The 18,743-nt window shown below is 44.0% G+C and overlaps 1 protein-coding gene across 8 annotated transcripts in view; it reads right to left on the bottom strand.

Moving 5' to 3' along the window:
• Positions 1–18,743, bottom strand: part of ACACA (acetyl-CoA carboxylase alpha) — a 129,186-nt gene that overhangs the window by 56,206 nt on the left and 54,237 nt on the right. For 4 of the 8 annotated variants that reach the window (XM_086763185.1, XM_086763184.1, XM_086763190.1 and 1 more), the window contains 12 exons: positions 17,546–17,569; positions 14,852–14,995; positions 14,132–14,228; positions 12,675–12,782; positions 10,431–10,487; positions 10,078–10,122; positions 7,380–7,421; positions 6,559–6,774; positions 5,907–6,062; positions 3,931–4,134; positions 1,425–1,580; positions 673–819 (listed from right to left, as the gene is read on the bottom strand). In XM_086763185.1, the coding sequence (XP_086619311.1) occupies positions 673–819; positions 1,425–1,580; positions 3,931–4,134; positions 5,907–6,062; positions 6,559–6,774; positions 7,380–7,421; positions 10,078–10,122; positions 10,431–10,487; positions 12,675–12,782; positions 14,132–14,228; positions 14,852–14,995; positions 17,546–17,569 (1,396 nt within the window). Of the gene's footprint in view, positions 1–537; positions 820–1,424; positions 1,581–3,930; positions 4,135–5,906; positions 6,063–6,558; positions 6,775–7,379; positions 7,422–10,077; positions 10,123–10,430; positions 10,488–12,674; positions 12,783–14,131; positions 14,229–14,851; positions 14,996–17,545; positions 17,570–18,743 lie in introns of those variants that run through there. The other 4 variants (XM_086763187.1, XM_086763186.1, XM_086763191.1 and 1 more) reach the window with 4 other exon arrangements.

Below are 18,743 nucleotides of genomic sequence, written 5' to 3'. Positions count from 1 at the left end.
GAGCCCCACCTAGCCTAGGCAAAAAAAAATAAACACATCTCCACTAGTTAGCTTCATTCTTCAGGCGTTTCAACACTGCAGTCCTGGCTCGCTGGTGTACTGGCACACCAGCAACAGCCCAGCCCAACAGCACAGCCCGCTCCTGCTCGGGCTGAAGGAGTAACTCCGTTATCCCAACAGCACTAGCGGGTTGTTAGGCTCAGGAAAAGCGTTCACTAGAGGGGGATGTTGCACACACCTTGCCAGTGCGCTATGCAAACACCGCACGGCGAGTATTTAAATGGGAAACAGAAAATTGGTTTTTCATTTTTTAAGCAAATGAAAACATTTCTATTTAGTCTTGTAAAACACATTTTGTTCAAATACAAACCGCAGTTACCCGGAATAGCTGAATGGGCACTTTTTAATTATGAAGGAAAAACAGCCTAGGCACAGGTTTGAAATGGAGTCATCGTTTACTACGGAGGGTAAAATACCCATTGTAAGAAAGGTATTAATTTTTAATGAAACAAAAATCTCATTTTCAAGAGTGAGATTTCATCTGTGAAAGACTGAATGAACAGATTTTGTGCCTGGCTGGTAAATTTTCATTACAATTGTCAAACCTGGTCCAAAACACAAGGTGCTGCAGCACACGGAAAGAAAAGTAGCGTTAAAGAAAGCGCAACTTGCCTCATTTCCTCCCGGCAGCCTGTTCATGTGCACGAGCTGGCCCTGATCATCCAGCACCAATTCGGTGTATGTCAGTATGTCAGAAGGCAGCGGCGGTGTCGGTAGGAATGCATGTTCATTCATAGACTCCCAGAGTTTAATCAGAGACTAGAGGATGAAAAGATAAATCCTTGTTAAGAATGTCATCTGTAAATATTTTTACCCAATCCACTGTGACTGGAGATTCCAGACAGAACACTCTGAAATATCCCTCTGCCCAATCTGACTGACAATGTTCAGCGGACATAATTTTGGAATTCAAACCATGAAACACAGTTTCACCCAAAGTAGCGTAATTCAAATTATGTGGTTCAGGATAGAACCCAGCAAGTCAGATACACAGTCAATTCTGCCACTCATTAACACATTTAACGATGTATGAGTGCTAGTCCAGGAAGTATCACCCCTGCACTGTGCAGCCCTCTAGGAAGGCAAGGAACAGGGTGGGAAAACAAAGAAACAGACACAAGAAAGCAAGATGGTTCATGTTTCAGTTTCTACTGTTTGACTTATTAATGGCGCTATAGCAGCGGTGTACCGAGAGCTCCAATTTCTTTGCAAGCTGACTCAGTCCACAGCTGTACAGACCCCGGGAGACCACCGTTAGCCACTCCAGGCCACTCGTTTCCCTGGCCAGCAAGGATGGCAACGGACAGAAGTGCTGTGCAGGTATAAAAATTTAGACCAACCCATCGGGGCTGAAGAACACTTACCTGTCGAAACATCTCGGGAATGTCATAGACATAGGATGTCCCTAAAGACTGTGCCTGGAACCTCTTGGACTGAAGCAGGTCTTTGGTCACGTACGGGGTATTGATCAGCATCCCATGAAGTGGTCCCTGTTTATCCCCATATGCTTGGAACATGATCTGCAGCACAAAACATGACCAAGTACAGTTTCATCCACTCGTTCCATACACCCATCTCATCCAGATTTTGCAAAAAATCATCAGGCTTTTCCAGACCGATCGGGCTTATTTCTGTTCTCTACCAATACGTCAATACTCGCACACCCTGTAACACCGTGCTCCATCACGCGTTACTGCCCTTCGGAGACAGCGCTGGACCATTACTGCGCGGATCCCGGTATCGCTGACTTATTACCATATCAGAGCAGCAAGCAAAGCGCACAGAGCCACATCCCCGCCGATAAAAAGCCTGTGACTTAGATGACTTCACATTCACCAGTATTTCCCCTGACACCGTATCTCTGCCGATGGATTGCGATAGCTGGGAGCAGAGAGGAGAACTCTGTTATTTATGTAGTGAAACAGCCCGGTATCCGTATCTCCACTGACTGATCGTGGAAGCTAGGTCAAGACTTGCATATGTCATTTGGCTTGAAGTTTTGATATTATAAGTTTAAAAGATTTTCCCAGAGTAGCAACATGAATTATCAGCTGCCATGCTTCACGGCACTATATATTCCACTCAGCCAGGACTCAGAAGAAAATCTATTTCAACTAAGAAACAGGAGTAGCACTGCTTAACTGGGACAACACCGCACAACTGCTGCTTAGCAGAAACACGCCTGACAGGAGCCACAGGGCCAGGCTGTTTTTAACAGAACAGTGATTGGATAGGGTGTTACAAACAGCAGATCGTTTTCTAAATGAAGGTGAATTAATTGAAGAACGCTACTAACAGGAAAATCAGTAAGTAAAGCCCATTTTAGTTTTTAGATTAAAAATAGTGCTTCGTGCTCTCTTCAGTCTTCATAAAGGTTGCTTTGTGAAGCAGCTTCTTCAACAGGAGAAATATTTATTCAGGGTATCAAGCATTTGTGCCAGCGCCTGTGTTAGGATCTGTTTCTGCACTTGGGGACCAACTTTTCTTCCATCTCTGGAAAGCTGCTGAGCAGCTCTGTGGGAACAGGAGAAGTCTGCGCATTTCTCTCACGATGAATCTATTTTTCTGTTCTTCAGAAATCATGGAAGTGCCCAGTACATCAGTAGTGTTTGATTATTTTTTTTTTAAATAATTCTCTAAGTTCAAAATAACCCTCTGAAAACACAGGAAAACACACACAGATCTGGACCCGTCCCGTAAACCTCCGTCATGACGGGGATGATTTACCCAAGTTTCTTACAAACTTTGAAGGCATTAGTTCTTTAAGACAAACCTTCCTCCCAACTGCTCTAAGAGTCAATTCAAGTAATTCCTATCAGTACAATTTTTTAATAGAACTGGTTTAATACCGGGGAGGATCCAATTTTAAAATAAAATACTGGAAGAGCTGCTAAAAGCTGTACAGACACGCGCGCGTTCTCCAAGCTTTACAAACATAGCGCTCGCCAGAGCTGGAGTTGAAGAGGGAAGGTGACCTCCACAAATGACTAACAGAACTCAAGTGTTAAATTCAGCTACTGGAGATTATTAAAACGTCCTTTTCTTTCCTCATCTCCACTCAAAGGCAGAAACGAAGTAAAACATACAGACACTATCTGCTCCATGATCTCCAGAAGCAGACGGACTTGCTGCAACAATTTAAATGGAGACGAGGGGGAGAAAAGGTGACTCAGCATTTTGTGTTCAACACGAATGCTGCCCAAGTGATTTATTCTGCGGCTGCTACTGCATGGCAGAGAGATTATTACAGAGGGAGATGTAAATATTTCTGTATTTAAATATTTCTCATGCATCCTATGCCCCATGTATTTCAGCACATGGAGGTATTTCAGTGAACCACACTATTCCTACACCGTGAAAAGAAACACCAGAATAGCCACAACCATTACAAAGAGCCCATTATGCTTCATAAAAATGATATAAAAGCACCTTCAATAATTTTATATCATCTTACCCAGGTCATTCCCTATATCTTTAGAATTTAAAGGACAAGTTCACAGATTTTCTCTATCTACTCAGAGAAACATATAATTAATAATATTTTTTATTACGACCTACAAGATGAGCACCAACAGCGATGACTTTTCTATTACTTTTTGAGCACTCTACCACAGATGAAAACAGATGTACAGATGACTGAAGGTACGTACAGAACAATTACAAGATATTTTACATAATCGATTACATTTTGCACACCTACATGCCTACAGCAAGATTATCTTATAATGATCATTATTCTTCCTTTGGAAAAGCTGGACAGCAATTTTATCTCACCTGAAAACGCCACAAACCACAGAAGAGCTTCATTGGGTAGGACATGTCCCCCCAGATAATTTGCTCCTCACACCACGGAGCCATGTGGAACCGTACCTGTGCTGTCCTGGAGTCTGTCACTTCTTTGTACAGGCTGATATCCAGGTAGTAGCCCGACTCATTGGTCAGGAAGAGACGGATGGGGATCGCCTTCCCAGTCGGTGTCAGGCGAATGTTGATCTTCAGCTCAGCTTGGAGGACGCGGAGTTTCCACAGGCGACTCCCGTAGCGCATCACCATGCTCCGCACAGATTCCTCAATCTTAAAAGACAAGAGATTAATTTCCCTCACCTTTCTGGACACATCACTGCTTTCTCACCCCTCCACCCTGCTGCTGTGAGGTCCTGCTCGACGGCCACCCCAGTGCGCAGGGGAATGTTACAGAACAGGAGAGCTGGAAGCATCAAACAGCAGCACAGTGCTGTTACGGGACCTCGGTGGCCTGTCCATCCTCTTCCTAACGAGCCCAGAGACAGGCAGGAACCGAACTCAACCTGGGGACAACTGAGGCGGAGGAACAGTGCTGGATTCCCATCCCTTTCTCCTCCCACCACACCACCTTTCCTCCTGTGAGCACAGCTCAGAGCCGAGGACTACAACCTGCAGGAAAGTTAGATGCTGGACAAAGTTACGGAGCGCTTATGCGCACAATAATCATGTTTCACCACACTCGTGGTACGGCGCCTTAAATCAACAAAGCAATTACTGCGTGGAGCTCGGCGTTCTGGTGTTCTATTAAACTGTGTAATATACTGCTGTTGGCAAATAGCGCATATTAAAAGAAAGCAATTTATAGTCTGTTTTTAACATTCTTTCAAAAACCAAAAAGTCTCTTTTCCACAGCAGCTGAGGGAAAGGTCATGGTAGACATCTGAGGGCAGTCCAACTTCCAGGGGCTGGATATCCCAGCTTCTTCTGAACTTCCTGGGAACTAAAGATTTTGGATGCACCAAGACAGGACTTATTCAAAAGTGATTTAAGCCACCAATTTTTAATCATGATTTAAAAGTCAGAAAGCAAGAGATACTTATTTTGATAACCAATTCATCATCTTAAACTTTCGGTTATTCCCATAAGGAAAGGTCAGCTCTCATCTCTCGGTAGCCATGAATAGAATGTTGATTTCCAGCTAAACGCAGCCTTTACAGTTTATTTGGGACTTTCTTTGTGGTGGTTCTGCTAACCAGAAACATGCTTTATGCCTAAACACTTTCATTTTTGCATCTACAAAGCTTAATGCTCATTTATTTATAATGATGATCTCTGTGCTTTCATATCAGAGAAGAAAAATAAGGCTTTTCTTTTTGTAGCTGAATTTACAAATTCTTTTTAAGTTCATGATTCCTCCCACGTTTTATTTGGATAGAATCTGGACTTTCGTAACAAATAGAAGAAGATTTAAAGCTATTTCCTTATTAAAATTGTTTATCTCAAACACACAATGAAAACATAAGGTTAGTTTCAAATAAAAAACATATTCTTAATAAACTGTTCCTTAGTTTACACAGAGGAAGTGAGCTGCACTGCCTGAAAGACAGCGTTACTCCACTAAAAACATGAGCTCTGCTAGTTCTGAAATCTTACATTTAACATTTATTCATAGATCAGAAGAAAAACCAAAGCGTTCTTCCTCACTGCCAAACAGGTTCCTAAGGCTTGCCTTAACTAGCTAAAATAAAAGCCATTCTCTCTGCTTTTGAAGAGAAGTTGGTTTAGCAGCTTAACAAGCCATCTTTAGTTAGAGATGCCCATTAGTTACGTGACTCCATCTTCCTTACCAAAAAGCAGAACTCCAGTATTTCTAGAGTAACTAAACTGATCCTCATGTTACCACTTCTAACACTGGTCCCCAATTTCTTGTGCTTTCTGCTATAAAATGGTGGTAGGAACTGCAGGTCATTCACCAAATTGTATTAAAATGTCCTCAGTCCATAGGTGCCCTTCCACAGCGTAAAGACAACACAAGACCATGTAATTCTGGTGAGTCAAGCCCAAGAAACATAAACAGTTCAGAGCTGGAGAAGAGGCCATACCTTAGATGGGTCCATGATGACAGTAGGCACAAAATTTAAGAAGATGTGATTGCAGTCAGTGCGCACGTTGGTGTTGTTAAATGCCACCTCCAACTCATCCATGGCTTCCAAAAGCAATCGCTCTCCCTCATTTTGCAGATACTCAAAGGAGGCTTCCTGCCAGATATGTCAACAAATAACTTACTGTCTACTCAAAAATCTCAGCCCAAGAATACAGCATTTGAAAAACTTGACTGAGGAAACGGGTTACATGAGTTTCAGCAGGATGTGCAACCCAAAACAGATCCATCACACTCAGAGTCAGTACTGCCACTGCCTGGATTCGCGTGCCCAGCTGACTCGTGCCCTCGTTTAAGTCAGCATAAACCCAAAACTAGACTGGGCAAACCATTACTGCAGCAGTGCAGGAGAAAACTGCTGCCTAGGAATGCCAGGATTTCTGACTACCTGCTCAGGCCACAGAGAAATCTCCTTGAAGCATGGGAATACCACGTCTTCGGAGATACGCTTCTGCAGAGCCCACGCTAGCAAAGAGAGGGCACACTGCCACAGTGCTCTGTACAGGCAGTGTGTCTGCATGCAGGTTCCTAGAATGACTCGCAGCGTTTCATACGCTGTCTTGGAAAGAGACCTTGCACGGGTGACAACTCACCTTGGTAACCAGATCTGAATGCCGTATGATAGCCCGCACGAAGAACCTGTAGTCTGTCACTTCTGTTCCCACTTCAACTTTGGCTGCTCCCAGGTAGAGATGCATTTTGTGATTGGCACACGGAATGGCAGTGAGGTCAAAGTTTCGCATGCGGTTCAACTCCAGCTGAAAGGCCAGAGCTGGCTCCAGGTGACGGTAAATCCTGTCTTCCTCAAACTGGAGGCACCCAGCGTCACGCAGGTAGAAAAGAGTGTAAAAGAGGAGGAGAGGTTAAGAAGCTGAAACACTGAGGATGGGAAGAACTAGACAATACCCATTGTGAAGTTTCATATTTAACTAAAAAGGTAAAAATCAAGTGAATCCAATTCCAAATTTCCTATCTGACGCAGAGTCATTAGCACTAAGAGATGCGTTGACATTGTTGAACTTTGAAACACGAAGAGTAGAAGACAAATTGCAAGACAGCAGGTTCTCAAGCTCACCCCCCTAAACCCCTCTTTTTCACAGTAACCAAAAAGTCTGGTGTTGAATCACTGTGCTGCTTCTAACACTCCCTTGTTACACTGCAACTAAAAACCTCAAAAATAGAAGTTTCAGGTCAGGTTTCCAGTCGCACGAAATTTTATCCCTAAATATCAGAGACTCCTCACTGTTACTGACATCAGTTGCTGCGTGTGGGGACAATTAGCTAGTGAGGGAGGAGAAAACACAGTGAAGCTGGGCTGAAATAACTCCCGCCCTCTTGGACAGGCAAGGAACCGTTAGGTGAAAGAAGGAGAAAGTCAATGCTTAGAGAAAAGTATTAAGAATACACAACTCACCTTATCGCGGGCACGGAATGTGAAGAACTTTGGAAATTCCCTCTGTTTGAAAATAAAAACAACGATGTTAGCCGTCAAAGGTAAGCCAGTTCTACCCAGAGAGAGCTCACAGGCCAGATCTGGAGTAACACCACAGCGAGATGACAGAAGTTTGACAAGCTACTTTTTCAGCATCACAAAGGGTGGTGGAAAATTAGTTACCCTCAACGAGGCAGCAGAGGTAGTTTAACCTGTCTTCACTGCTAGTTCAATAGATGCTACTTGATTGGCTTTTGATTATTATTGTCAGTTATCAACAGACAACAACAGGGAACTGTCCAGATACGGCAGTGGGAAACTTCTATTATGATGATGGTTGGTGTGGAAATGTCTGGAGCCACACAATGGTATTAACACCCCATTATGTAAGCAGGTGTACACAAAACAATGATCTCTATTCTATAGCTCTCTTCACACCATTACTGCTAGAAATACTCTTCCCAAGGAAAACTATGAATTGTAATCAAATAATTTTATCCTCATCTATTAAATAGTACTCCACAAAAATCCCCCAGAGATTATTAGGTTTCTCTGTTATTCTATTGCACAGATAAAATCCTAGCAAAATGTAAGGGCTTTACATTTTTGTGGCATATTACACGTGTTTTAGGAGAAGGGAGAAAGACTGGACAGCATCTCTCCAGCCTGTCCAAGCAAAGCCATCCATTTCTGTGGAATTGCACTTTCACTGGTGGAGGAACCACCAGTGGAAGCTGGAGGAACCTTCGTGAATGGTTTGTACCAACGTGAGAACACCAGCCTTCTATGCTAAAAGTGACAGGAGAAAGCATACACAACTCACCAGAACCCTCTTATTAAGAAAAAAAGAAGGATCTGACCTGGTGTCTCTGAATTTCTGGATCACATTTCACTATCCAAGACAAATGTGCGATCCCAGCTCGATTCAGAGCACCTGTGCATGGTGACAGAGTGCAAGGCTCCACCGAGCAACACAGCTTTCAAGGCTGGAAGTCATCTTCTAGCTAGTCATTTTGTTTACCTCCTATAAAAACCAGTCCCTAGAACTTCACCTGGTGACTCTTGGTTGAACAAAATAACTTGTGTTTGCCTGGAGTGTGTCTTCCAGACCAGCCAGTGGTACTGGAAATCCTGCCTGAAAATTCAGGCAATGGGTGTATTAGGTGAGCCCGTGAGCATCTACTATACTCGGAGAAAACAATGACTTCCATGTTTCCTCACTTTTCTTCCAAATCCCTCCTACCTGTCCTCCTCTGCACGCTGCCAATTGCTCCTAACACCATCCATGCTCATTCTGTCGCTAATGTAATTGCTTTCAAGGCATTTGACTGGTGGTGTGGGCAAATATAATAATTAGATGTGCACACACACAAAAATTCTCAGTGCTCTGGTACCAAAATCCAAAAGAGTGCTCCATTTCCAAAGCAGAAGAATTATACCCCTGCTGTGTTCTAATCAACCAACCATCATCAAGACAATCAAAATAATTTGCCTAAATTAGCCAATCAAGACACCCTGCAAACTGCAGAATGTGAAAAGCTACAACAGAAATCATCATAGTTGATTATTATACTAATAATCACGTTAAAAACCTAATGAGATGAGGAAATTGGAAGCTTGCTGGAGCAACTCTCTATTACCTCAACATGCTGGGAACTAATTATATAGACTGTAATTAAAACAAAAACAAACCCAAGCCCAGGCCCTGGCTAAGTTAATAGTTGGTCCGGTAATAAACGGAACAGAACAGGAGATGGTGATAAAGACTGACGCTCACAGAAGATCCCAGAGGTACTCTACAAACTTTGCAAACTGATGACACCACGCTGGCTCCTCCGGCTCAGGAACCAGCACGCTGCTCTGAACGGTAGCGCGGAGCAAACTTTTGGGACAACTCCTTTCATTCTTTGCCTCCTTTCTGACCACTGACACACGCTACAGTGCTTATTCACAAACTCATTTTTCATTCCCCAAGTTATCCATTCAGTTCTCTAAAGCTTCCTTTTTTAAAATCTAAAACCTGGACTTCCTTGCTCGTCCCAACACCTCTCCAAAGAGTCTGGCTTCCTACGTAAGCCGTTGACAGATACACATCGGTACCTGCGCCCATTCCTGCGTAGTGATACCCACGTTTGATCAAATACTATTTTTACCGCCTTGTAAACTAGTTTTTCTTTCATAAAGCTTGCTAAATGAGGCATGCTGGGCACAGGATGAATTTCTTGCGCTTTCAAGACTCCTAATAACTTCCAGAGTTGTAAAGCAGACACACAAGGGATAAAAATCTGGTTTATGCCTTACATTGCCACCTTGAAAACAGGGCTAAACGAGCCCTCACGGATGCCCAAGCCCCGGGGAAAGAAGCAGTTCCTAGCAGTAAGAGCATAAAACATTTTCCACGTCACTAAGCCGTTACGTGAAATTTAGCAAGTCACTTCAATTACTCCTCTAAGTTGTTTTAAAAATCGGTAAGAAGCCTAAAGAAATCACCAGACTACACAAGAAATGCAAAAATTTAATCATATAATTACATTTTAGAACACAAAACAATACTGAAGATCTATTTTAATGGGGCAGTTGTGAGTTCAGCCAGGTAACAAGAGAGACTTCAGCACGCGAACAGCCCCAGGGAACGGAAAAGGCCCAGAATACCCCCGTGCTCATGGCCCTTTTTACTTACGTGAAATCTCTGATCCACCTCATAGTTGACCTGTTTCCTGAAGTCCTTACAAACGAAACGTACAAACACAGGAAAGAAAAAAAAAAAAGGCAGAAGAAAGCTAGCAATTAGAATTAAAATCAAAAATTAATTAATTCAAGAATACAAGAGGTGCCAAGATTGTTTACAATTGTAAATTAATTTTGTTAAGTAAATTCATCAAAACCACCCCAAATTTTAGAGAACAAAACCAGTGAAGAGAGAACTAAATATAGTTAATACAGCACTTAATTTGGGAAAAACACATCAAATGTCAATGCTATTACGAGCTAGAAATGAAAGAGCTCTGAGCAGCATGAGAGATCTCAAAATACCTTTTGTGCTACGAGGAACGTCAGCCTCCGAATCCCGTGCTCAATCAGGACCGATTTCTGTAAAAAAGGCAAGGATGGAATCAGGTGACTGGATTATCAGAAAAGGAACACACGAACTTCTTCCGTGAACTGAAAAAGCTCCACAGATCCTCCTGCATCTCTGCTCTAAGTTCCCAGTCCACCTCAGTCGGCTCATAGCCGTGGTTTCTTACCTGACGGTTGTCTAGTAGCACAGACCAGCAAATACACTAAATCTGAAGGGGGAAGTGACCAAATGACAAGAAGAGAGTATCCCAGCTGAGCCCTGCTAACAAGTAAAGCAGAAAAGGCGTTTACAAGCCTTGCAGGAAATATTCTTGTTCATTTGCCAAAGAAAGGTGGTCCGTTGAGGGGAGCACAGCGTAGATGTGGCAAGGCCATGGAAAATGATGGAAAATGAGTTTTAAAGGAACTGACCCAAGGAAGCACGTAGCGCATACTTGATTTTGGCACAATAAGCACACGGACGACCCAGGACAGATGTGTCAATAGTGCAAAGGTGACGAATGATAAGTGTGACTTGAGTTTTTTTCAAATAGATGAGAGAATATCCATTCCAGTTGCTTCTTTACCAAATTCCACTAAGCCACATCTCAAACGAGTGCTGCCATCAGTATTTGCCACACCACTGATCTTTTGAAGAGTTAAGATCTCCTAATTTGGTTCCTCTTTCTAAAAGTTTTTTTCTTTCTCCTTCTTTTTCCAATTTAAAAGCAAAGGAGGAGGGAAAAAAAACCACAAAAAACAAACCGCCAAAAAAGAAACAAGAACTCAGCTAGACCAGAACAAACCCACCCCTTTCAGCACAGGCTGCAATGTTTTCCTAAGGTTAAGCCCTTTGAAAATGAGCATCAGTGACTATATTCATGGCAAGAGGAAGAAAATAACTTTAATAATGCCATGATTTAAAAAGCAAAAATTGTTATTGCTTTTAAAATTCCACAAGTGGCAGACAATAACAGCATAGCAACAGGATTCTGATTACATGGTAATAATGCGGGTCTCACAGCAAGGCCACAGCTATTACAGAGCGATTAGCCATCAGCACCTGGAGAAACTCCATTTGCACTGACTGCCTCAATCTCCTCCACAAGTCATTTACAAGTATATGATCCTAATTTCTATTAAAAAAACCACACACAACATGCTGGGACTAGAAGATTATTTGGACAATTTGGATCAACCTATTTGATAGTTTAATGTGTTTTGGAATTTTTTTTTTTATTTCTTTCCTTTTATCCCCTCCCATAAAACGCCTGGAGCATGATCAAGAAGATGAAAAGCAAAACTAGTTTTAATTTTTATATTTGATTCTTTTCTTTGCTTAAAGAGACAGGAAGCTGCTGAAGTCGCGTGGACACCAGCCCCATTTTGGAGCCTCTCATTTCTGCAGAATGCATACCGCCTCCCAGACTGGGCAGTGAAGTTGGAAACCACTCGCTGAGTCCTCCCATAGCCATTGCCGGTCCCAGGATGCAGGAGAATCTCAGTGCCTGCTGGGCTGGTCACGCCCACAAGCCAGCTGGGTTCTTTGCACCAACCAGAAAAGCAAGTGCAGGCAGACGCCAGAGGACAGGAGGAGGCCATCCCCAATCCATGTGGTCTCACACCTGACCACAGGACTAACATTTGGCACGCTAAAGCGTATCCCGTACTTATGAAGGAGCAGCAGAACGTGCCACATCAATTCCACCTTGTGCCAGAACTATCATACTGGGTGGATGCTCCAGCGTGCAAGCAAAAAGGAAAAAAAAACCATAATTGCATTAAGACTATCGTGATACAGCAAACATAGGCCATTTTAATGTCCATGCCTCTGCTACTCACATAACTTCATCACCAGGCAGAGGGACACAGCACATTTTTTTCTGTGCATTTGGAGATGGATGCTGAAGGTCAACCTGATGTAATTAAAACCTTAAAGGTTTTTTACCTTATCAAAAATTAAAGGGAAGAAGTCCTGACCTGATGGATTAGAACGCACTGCAAAGAGAAACAATGACCTGGAGGCTTCAGAAAGGTGCAGCTACATCCAGTCAAACAAGTGGTAAGGTTTTAGAGGGGACAGATTAAGGATGTAACTAGTGCATTTATTTGTTTTGAAAACAAACGAACAAAAAACTGAGGAAAGTATGGACTTTTCCCAAAGCAGACAGAACTGTCCTGCACAATCACACAGCTACAGAGAGAATCAAGACAACTTACCTTGCTTTGTGTGAACTCTCTGAACATGGCTGCCAGCCCATCATCATCAACGTCGCTGTCTGTTTTAATAGCAACGTTCAGAATGTGAATGGGCTCCTCGCGGGCAGTCTGCGATTTAAATAAAACATTCCCCATAAATGAATAGTTAACACCTTAACACCTGTGAGTCCTGAAAAGAGGCTTCGGAAATACCACTCCAAAATAAGTTGCCCTAGGGAAAAACGACCTCAGCAGAGCATGCCGTAAACCAGGGAAAACCGTGAGGCAAATCCTTCACCGAGAAGCCTCAAAAATTTGCAATTTCACAGAAGTAAGAGTTAATGCCCACAAACAGCAAACAGGAGCTTCATTTGGAGAATCCAGTTCTGCCAGTGACATCTGACCCGGCTACCTCAAGCGTGCTTCATTTGGATGCAGAACAAACGCAGGGTCAGGTCCTCTCTTTACAAGGTGCAGTACAGGCAGGACATTAGAGGACTTGAGCATCAGGAAAGGTAATGAAATTAGGCAAATTCAAAGTGTAGGAGCAAAACAATATGTGTTTTCATATCTACAACAAAATGAAATAATGTGGAAGCATCAACTACATCAGAGCTCTGAGAAATGACAAATTTAGGATTTAAGAGCATGCGGTTAACTGTGAAAACCTGAGTATGAACAGGAAATTATCCCTGGTGCGGTGAGGGGGAGGCAAAGGGTGAGACCTGAGGACATCAAGGTTGACGGTAATATTCTGGAACAAGGGTAGAGTACTCACACACATCAAAATCAGTGGCTCAGTTTAAAGCCAAGCCCTGTTCTGGACACAGACTGTATTCCAGCAGAGCTTCCCGCTGCTGAGGGGCAGGAGAGAGCAGCGGAGCAGTTACCGGTGTCTCTAAGGGAAAGGGGTCTTCTGTCACTAAGGGTTATGAAGCATCTGCTTCCTCTGCACCTGTTCTCCACATCAATGCAAAAATTGAGGGGTTCCCCCCATCCTTTCCTCCTACAAACAGTTCTAAGAGGTAGAACAGAGGGAAGAATCAGAGGTAACGTGACTAGGAAGGGTGTAAGACAGAAAACAAGGCAAGGCAGACTTAAGGTAAAGGCAGGTGAATATGCAGTTCAACACCTCGATGCACTGAGAAGGACTGGAAGCTTAGTCGTGGGTCTAAACTCTCAGTTACACTGCTGTAAATCCAGTAATTCTGCTGATGTTAAAAGCTACAAACTACATTTACATGGAGAGTAAGAGACACAGCCACAGTTTTAGAACAGTCAGGAAAGAAATGGCCACCTACTTTGAATCACCTGCTGTGGAACAAGCAAACAAATCACATAAATAAATACATAAAGCTCTTAACTCCTGCTTCCAGCACTCGAACTAGTGAAAAGTATCTAGCCTGCAGTCACTGCGGCATTCTGCACGCCTTTGATTTCCAACCAGAGAGCAATCTCAAGAGAAAACGCTACCGTACCTTGTCTTCATCATACAAGGAAGCATGGCCAGCTTCAGGGAAGGTTGGGCTCTGGGGAGGAGAGTCGCAGAAGCAACCCATCACTTCATCAAAGATTCTGAAACACACCAGAGGGGTATTAGTCATCAACATGCTGCTGCCAGCCCACTGAAAGCAACAGCTCTAAAATCCACAAATCGTGTTGCTATGGAGGGGAGGGAGAGAAAAAATTCCTTCCCTTTGCAGAACCGAAACTCAAAAGATGAGAAGGTAATACCTCCTCCACCCCTCAAACCCAAACAGAGCCTGGATCTTCTAACAGTTGTCAGAGATCTTATGGTTGCAGGCCCTCACGGCTGCTACAGACTCTGCTGGATTTTTTTTTTTGCGTATCCCCAGAAGGCTGGAAGCATAAAGAGCACATCCTTCCGCACGTACAGGCGTGAACAAGAATGTTAGAAAAAATCAGCACATTTGTAAATGATCTCCAATCAGCAGAAATTCAAGATGCTCATCCTTCTGGCTGCAAACTGTGCTTACAGCTGCCTGAAACTTTCAGTTCTCTCAATAAGACAGACAAGGGGATCCAAACAACCTTCCACTTGAAACTCCAGAAACTTAGCACGCAAGCCCAGGACCAGTTTAGACCCGACTCTAGACAAGGCAAAGATTTTGGCCGGTTGCATTTGGGCCCCCCTGGGAAGCCAGCAACACAAACGATCAGCACCCTTCCCCACATACCTGACAAAATCTTCAAACGTGCGGAAGGAGACCATTCCACCCATCCGCTGGCACGGCGGAGTGAATGAGTTGTCGAGCAGGACGTCGCTCACGCTAGCTACGTGGACCATCCCGTAGTGATTGAGGTTGGAAGAGAAGGACATTCTAAACGGCAATTCAATAAGATCACAGTTAGCAGGGACAAGGGAGAGGGGAACATCACTGGAAAAACATTTGTGCACGCGCGTGTGCTCTGACCCCGTGAAGCATGGCTGTTTATCCAATACAACTGTTGCACGATTTGTTAGGACGCCAGACGTGCCGTGCTGTCTCCTCCAAAGCCCCCACAACGCCGGCACGCCTCTGGTACCATTAATGCCCTTACCTGGACGTTGTCCCAATGTACAGGAACAGTTAAAAGTTAGGAAATAACGTAATAACCCTTTAAACCAAGCATTTCTTAAGTAGTTCCTTGAGATGACGGGTGCATTATGACTGTGCAAAGCTGAAGATATTTTTCCTCCTGTGTGTAAGTTTTGCTTTACAGGTGGAATACTGAGATAAACAACAATAATTCTAAGCTTCGACACTTTAAAGATTTAGTAAATTTTTAGAAATTAAGTTAAAGTGTACCAAGCTGTATTATCTTATTGCTTCCGCAGTTTTTCTGGCCATACTATAACTCACGCTCCTCAAATGCAGCGTGGTACGGTGACCTCTCTAAAATCCTATCCTGGAAACGGGGTTTCTGTACTCTTACGCTAGCATTCCTGCCCTAAATGAAGCCCTGTTACAGTGCCTTCCTCTTTAACTGCTGGCCAAATTCAGGTGCTCCTGCATCTAACTTACCCCATGCTTTAAAAACATCGCAAGTCCCCCTGTTCATTTATTTTGCTCTGTTTTGATCGCTAAAAGGCAGCAGCTGCTAAATACCAGCAGTTGGCCACAGAACCCCTGTCTTACGGAGCGAGGGAGGCTGAGCTCCAGACACTCCCTACTGTCATCCTCAGGCTTCTATTTACAGCAGGAGCGCCGCTCACCGAAGGCCAGCGTTCCTTCCTGGCACAGGGCAAGATCCCAAAGCCGTTAAAGTATCCCTGCGGTCTCACACAGTTCAACTGCTGAGGCAGCACACACTGGCTGTGAAACAGTTTGTGTTATTTTGGGGTTGGAGATATTATTATTATTTTTATGGTTTTTTGAAGACCCACAATGTTACAGTCAAGACTAGCAGAGGAAGTTTCTCACACTGAACAAAAAGCATACAACTAACTAGATATCCTTTCCCTTGCTGCTAGAATTGGGTTTTACCCTCCCTGCAATAATTATTCCTAATTTCTGAACTGTGCTAGAAAGTCATCTTAATTCAGTGAGGGCCCTAGTTCAAAAGTTCCCTGCAACATGCCAAGATCTTTAAGCTTGCTCTGAAGAGCAGAAATGCCAAGCTGGCACACTGCAGCGTTCTGCGACACGGAAACAGCGCTCTCTCGCTTGCTTTGCTCTCCCCGGGGGTTAGGAAGGCAGTGACAAAATCCAGCTTCTGTCCTCCCCAACTGGTGCCACCACAGGAGGCAGAACGCAATAGGGGGAAAACAAAACAAAACAAAACAAAACCCCCAAAATCAAGGCCCTGATTCAGCACAGCACATGCGTGACTTACAACTTGTAAAGTCAAGAAGACGCTCAAGTGCCATGCTGGATCCGACACCGGTGGCACAGCCAGCAAACCAGGGCCCAGCCGTGCTGGCTGCGGCGCTGCTGCCAGGCACACGGCTTCGGGACCAAACTGTGGAATGCTGACACTGCTACTTACCGGCTTCACTAAGGTTTCTTTCTTTCCACGCACAGAAAACCATCACAACACAGTCCTAAGTATACTGTTAAGAAGTCTAAAGAATCATCAGTTTGATTAATAGCTCTCCATGTTTAAAGTTACTCCGGGTTTCCGTAATTTGTCTCTGATTAAGAGCCATGAGACTCTCAAGCCCATTTTTACTATTTTTCCCTAAACAGGCTTGTAAGCAGTAATAAATAATAGGTATTCATGTTTTGAAAGAGAAAAATTTTTCAGGACATGCCTTGGTGTACATTTCTTACAACTAATACAAAGAGTACCACAGAACAGTAACTGAACAAAGAGACAGCAGACATTTCTCAGGTGTTATTTAAAACAAGAAATACTTTTCAACTGAGACATGGGAGGAAAAATTAGCATCCAAAACACAACAAAACATGCTGTCAGCTGTTTGAGATGTAGATTCATCTATGGCGTGAGGGAGGTGAAACAGCCTCGACAAATTCTAAGCTAGTTGCAAGAAACCAGAGCAGCAACAGGTATGCTATCAGCTGGGAGCGACCGCCTGTTCCACTGCGACGCCTGCCTGAGGGTCAACAGCCGGGAATCGGGTCCCAAAAGCAGACCCTAGAACCAGCGTTCTACCAGAAGTTTGCTGGGTGCCGTACTGCAGATGAGCCGAGTCACCTGGCAAATTTAATTTTTAAGATTGCCGCATGCAAAGCTTTTTTTTTAAAGGGTCAAGAAAAGCTGAAAACATGTTTTAGACAAAAGGAGAGGAAAAGGGAAGGAAAAAGAAGAGTTACGTTTGAGAGCTTCCCGAGATAAGGGCACTAAAACAAAACATGTTAAAACATTAAGTATTAGGCTACTTCTTTCTAGTCTGTCTTTTCAAATTTTAAAAATGACAAGTACCATACCTGTTTAGCGTGGGGATGTTCCCTCTGTAATCAAACAACCACAGTTAGTTACAGATTGGTTAGTGAAAGCCATCATAAAGAACTGTCATCAAGCTGATACACAGACCAGCAACAAGTTTACGATTTACCAACCCAAAATTTGTCAATCATCAGGTAACAGGCAGAATTCAATTTCATGGACCCTGAGAAGGCACCCGCCACCTGACTTGGCTTGCCACGGGACTGAGGGCAGACCATGCACGTGCCACGCAAATCATACACGCCAGGAAACACCCTGCATTCACAAGGAACCCCGCGTTTCTGTAGCATCTTTCATCGTACCCACTTCCAGCCCTTCGCCTATACCACCCGAGCTCCACCAGCAAGCCCAGAGCAGGAGTTTGCACGCCCCGACAGAAGGGCAAACAGCACAGAGGCAAAAACAACCACACCAGGCGGGAGGACTGCGGCAGGCTCAGGTAAACAAGCCAAATCCTCCTGCCAAACCGCGACGCTAAGCAGCAGCCCACGCGCTGGCTCCCACAACAGTGCAGTAATAAAGCAAACACACACGAACACCACGTAACAGTTTGCATTTGCAGCATTCAAGGCCTTGAATACCAAAAAGAACAAGCAGACCTTCAGGCTAATTTTAGGAAAATCTTACAGTTCCTTTTTATAACACCAGGCCAACTCTCCGCACGTTTGCATGCAGACCAGGGCTCAGCGATGCACGCAAGACAGAAAGGGGGCACGTTTTCCTGCTGGCACAGGATCAGCACAGCCTAGCCCATCCTAGCTACGTTCATGAAAGCACAAGGTGCACACTGCTCCATGCAAGATGCAGGAATTGCTGCAGTCCGACATTCAAAATAGTAAAGGTTAAACTGAAAAAAATACATGCACACAGGAGGCTTGCGTAAAGAGACGAGCAAACATGAAAAGACTGAAAGCAAAGCTTCAGGGAGCACGTAACCAGACATTCACCCTCCCCTTCCCCACAGAAACCCATAGGAGCTCACACCACAGGCTTCCTCAGCATCCTGAACCACAGGCAAGACCCCAAGTTAGCGGGCACGACGTGTCAGTAGTTAATGACCAGTGCATTTTCCATGGTCACACCGCTAAAGACACTGACTGCGCCCAGTCCTGCTCACGAACTGGTCTTGTTACAGCAGAGACGTGTTCACTACACGGCTGTATGTTTGGTGCGTTACTG

This window comes from Chlamydotis macqueenii, chromosome 19 (genome assembly GCF_036417535.1).
Source record: "Chlamydotis macqueenii isolate bChlMac1 chromosome 19, bChlMac1.mat, whole genome shotgun sequence".
NCBI classification, from domain to species: Eukaryota; Metazoa; Chordata; class Aves; order Otidiformes; family Otididae; genus Chlamydotis; species Chlamydotis macqueenii.
This window is presented reverse-complemented; position numbering and strand designations above follow the sequence as displayed.